Source organism: Aplysia californica, unplaced genomic scaffold, assembly GCF_000002075.1.
Source record: "Aplysia californica isolate F4 #8 unplaced genomic scaffold, AplCal3.0 scaffold00133, whole genome shotgun sequence".
Classification (NCBI taxonomy): Eukaryota; Metazoa; Mollusca; class Gastropoda; order Aplysiida; family Aplysiidae; genus Aplysia; species Aplysia californica.
Window position 1 is genome coordinate 75,139 of NW_004797403.1, and position 2,500 is coordinate 77,638.

The following is a 2,500-nucleotide window of genomic DNA, read 5'->3' on the forward strand; positions in this document are numbered from 1 at the left end:
GGGCTCTCGTGGCCTAGAGGTTAAGGTGTTGACCTCTCATTCAAAGCCCCCGGTAACGACCGAAAACATTTTCTTCTCTGAAATTGTCTCCTTTCACCTCCTTCCTTGCTCTCTAGAAGTGTTCTATCGTCTGTTTTCGTCTCCTCTTTCTGCCCCACCCCCTCACGCCCTTTGCCCCTCCTCTGGGCTCCTGACTCTTTCTGCAACCTTTCCACTGCTACTTCTTGGCTCCTTCTTACTGCTGTCTTTCAGCCACACCCCTGTTTTTCTGGTTAGAAAGATCTGCACCTAGCCTTCTCGGACAAGAGCGAAAAATCTTGGAGGGCCCGTGTGCAAGTTGCGCACGTTTAAGATTCCTTGGTGGTCTAAAACCGATAAGAGTAGGCTTCGGCCGCCACCTGGGGAAAATTCAAAATTTCCTATTAACTGAAAAAGTTTAATGTGTACTGCGCGCTCATTTATGACCTTATGAAGTTGCGAGAGCCGCAAAAACTTTACCAAAAAAAGCAAACAAAAAACCCCCAAACAAAACAAAAAACAAAACTCAAGTCTGCGTACTCAACGTCGAAGCGCCTAATCACTGTACAAAAGACATTGGTTAGACGGTGCTTTTGGGAAAGAAAAAAGATCTGTTTGAGGAATAGACTGTTTACGATAATAAAAAGAATGTTTCAATAGCGTGTATATTACCAGTGAAAACTCGGTGTCTAGCTCAGAAAAAAAATTTAAAACACCGAAGAAAAGAAATCGGAAACAGGTGGGAAATGGAAATCCTTTTTTGCTGTTGTGAAAAACAATTAGTTAAGTTAAAACTGTACTCCATTTCCCATCACCGAAGAGACAGGAATGCCCTTGAAAAGGTTGATTATTTGGGACAGAACACAGGACTGACAATCGAAAAATCTTTTTTCGAGTGCATAGTGTTTTTTTGTTGTAGTTTTTTTATTTATTTGATTAGTGTTTTACGGTGCTCGCAACTTCATAAGGTCATATGAGCGCGTGGGATAGACTAAACATTTTCAGTTGGTAGGAAATTTGGAATTTTGCCCGGGTGGCGGCCGAAGCCTACAGTTATCGATTTTGAACCACCAATGGATCTTAAACGTGCGCTACGCGCACATGGAACCTTTTTGCTGTTGAACGCAGAAGACAAAGGTTCGATTCCCTCGTGGGGTAGCTATTTTTATCGAAATACTCAGCCCGTCAGTTTGGATGCTGTATCCGACACAGCCCGGGTTGTCCTGACGGGCAGAGTTGAAGCAAGATGTTTCCCAGATAATCAAAATTTTTGTTGATACAGACCTTACTATTTCGACTGCTCATATTAAACGACGAATAGGTCACTTTTCGAAATGGCATTATATAGCGTAGTCTTATAAGGGGTGCCCACTACGGCTGGATCCGGCCGATCGCCTGACTCAGTCGCCTAAAACTGAAAACAAACACGGTCGATCAAATCCGTAGTGGGCTCCCGTATTACACAAAACAGTCCATTTACAGTCTATCAATATAGTAAAGTGGATAGCGACAACTGTCATAATTTTACACCTTTATTTGTATTGTTTTGTTGTCATTTTTTTTTTCATTTTCTTTCCCAGCCATGATACCTCTGTGGATGTTTACCCTTGGTCAGCGATTCAACGACGACAAGATTTCTGTGAACGTCCCATTCCTGAAAATCCTACAGACGTTGGCGCTGATTTTGATTCCCATTTTCTTCGGTTTTTTCCTGAATCTGAAGTTCCCAAAGGTGGCGGCAAAAGTTAAGAAACTTATCACACCTGTCGCTATAGTAACGGTTGTTTTCATATTGACTGTTGGGATCTATTCTAATCTCTACATGTTCAGACTATTCCGAGGGGGTACAGTGGCAGCTGCCTGTCTGCTACCTTACGCAGGGTACATTCTTGGCGGGGTTTTAGCTTTGATTTCCTGCCAAACGTGGAGCCGCGTCAAGACAGTATCCATAGAGACGGGAATACAGAACACGAGCGTGGCGTATTTGATGCTGACATTTTCTCTTCCGGCGCCTGACAGCGATTTGGCGGCCGTGGGATCTGCTTCTTCCGCTTTTATGACGCCACTTCCGCTTCTAGTTGTTAGTGTTGTGTATATCTTGTACAACAAGTGGAAGCGAAAACACGCCAACGATCAGGCTGGCGGGGGAAGTGAGGGTGACGACGATGATGAAGCCAGTAGTCCCATGACTGAAATGCTGAGCTCCAAGGAGGACAAACAGGGGAAGGAAGCAGGAAAGTTAGGAAATCGAATCTGAAAAACCTGAAGCTAAGCATTTTTATTTCGCCTTTAAACAAAGTGCACATCACCCCCCCCCCCCCCCCCCAGCCTTCATTTCCCCCAAGGTCAGACACACAAACACATACGCTCTCTCTCTCTCTCTCTCTCTCTCTCTCTCTCTCTCTCTCTCTCTCTCTCTCTCTCTCTCTCTCTCTGTTTGTGTGTGTCTCTCTCTCCCCCTGTTTCTCCTCCCCTCCTCCCC

The 2,500-nt window shown here is 44.7% G+C and overlaps 1 protein-coding gene across 1 annotated transcript in view; it reads left to right on the top strand.

The window, feature by feature from the left end:
- LOC101854013 (ileal sodium/bile acid cotransporter-like) overlaps nucleotides 1–2,500 on the top strand; it is a gene marked incomplete at its 3' end in the record, with an annotated part of 15,881 nt that overhangs the window by 11,982 nt on the left and 1,399 nt on the right. Inside the window, exons 5-6 of the mRNA XM_035969264.1 lie at nucleotides 1,599–2,248; nucleotides 2,424–2,479. Coding sequence (XP_035825157.1) covers nucleotides 1,599–2,248; nucleotides 2,424–2,479 — 706 coding nt within the window. The remainder of the gene's footprint in view (nucleotides 1–1,598; nucleotides 2,249–2,423; nucleotides 2,480–2,500) is intronic.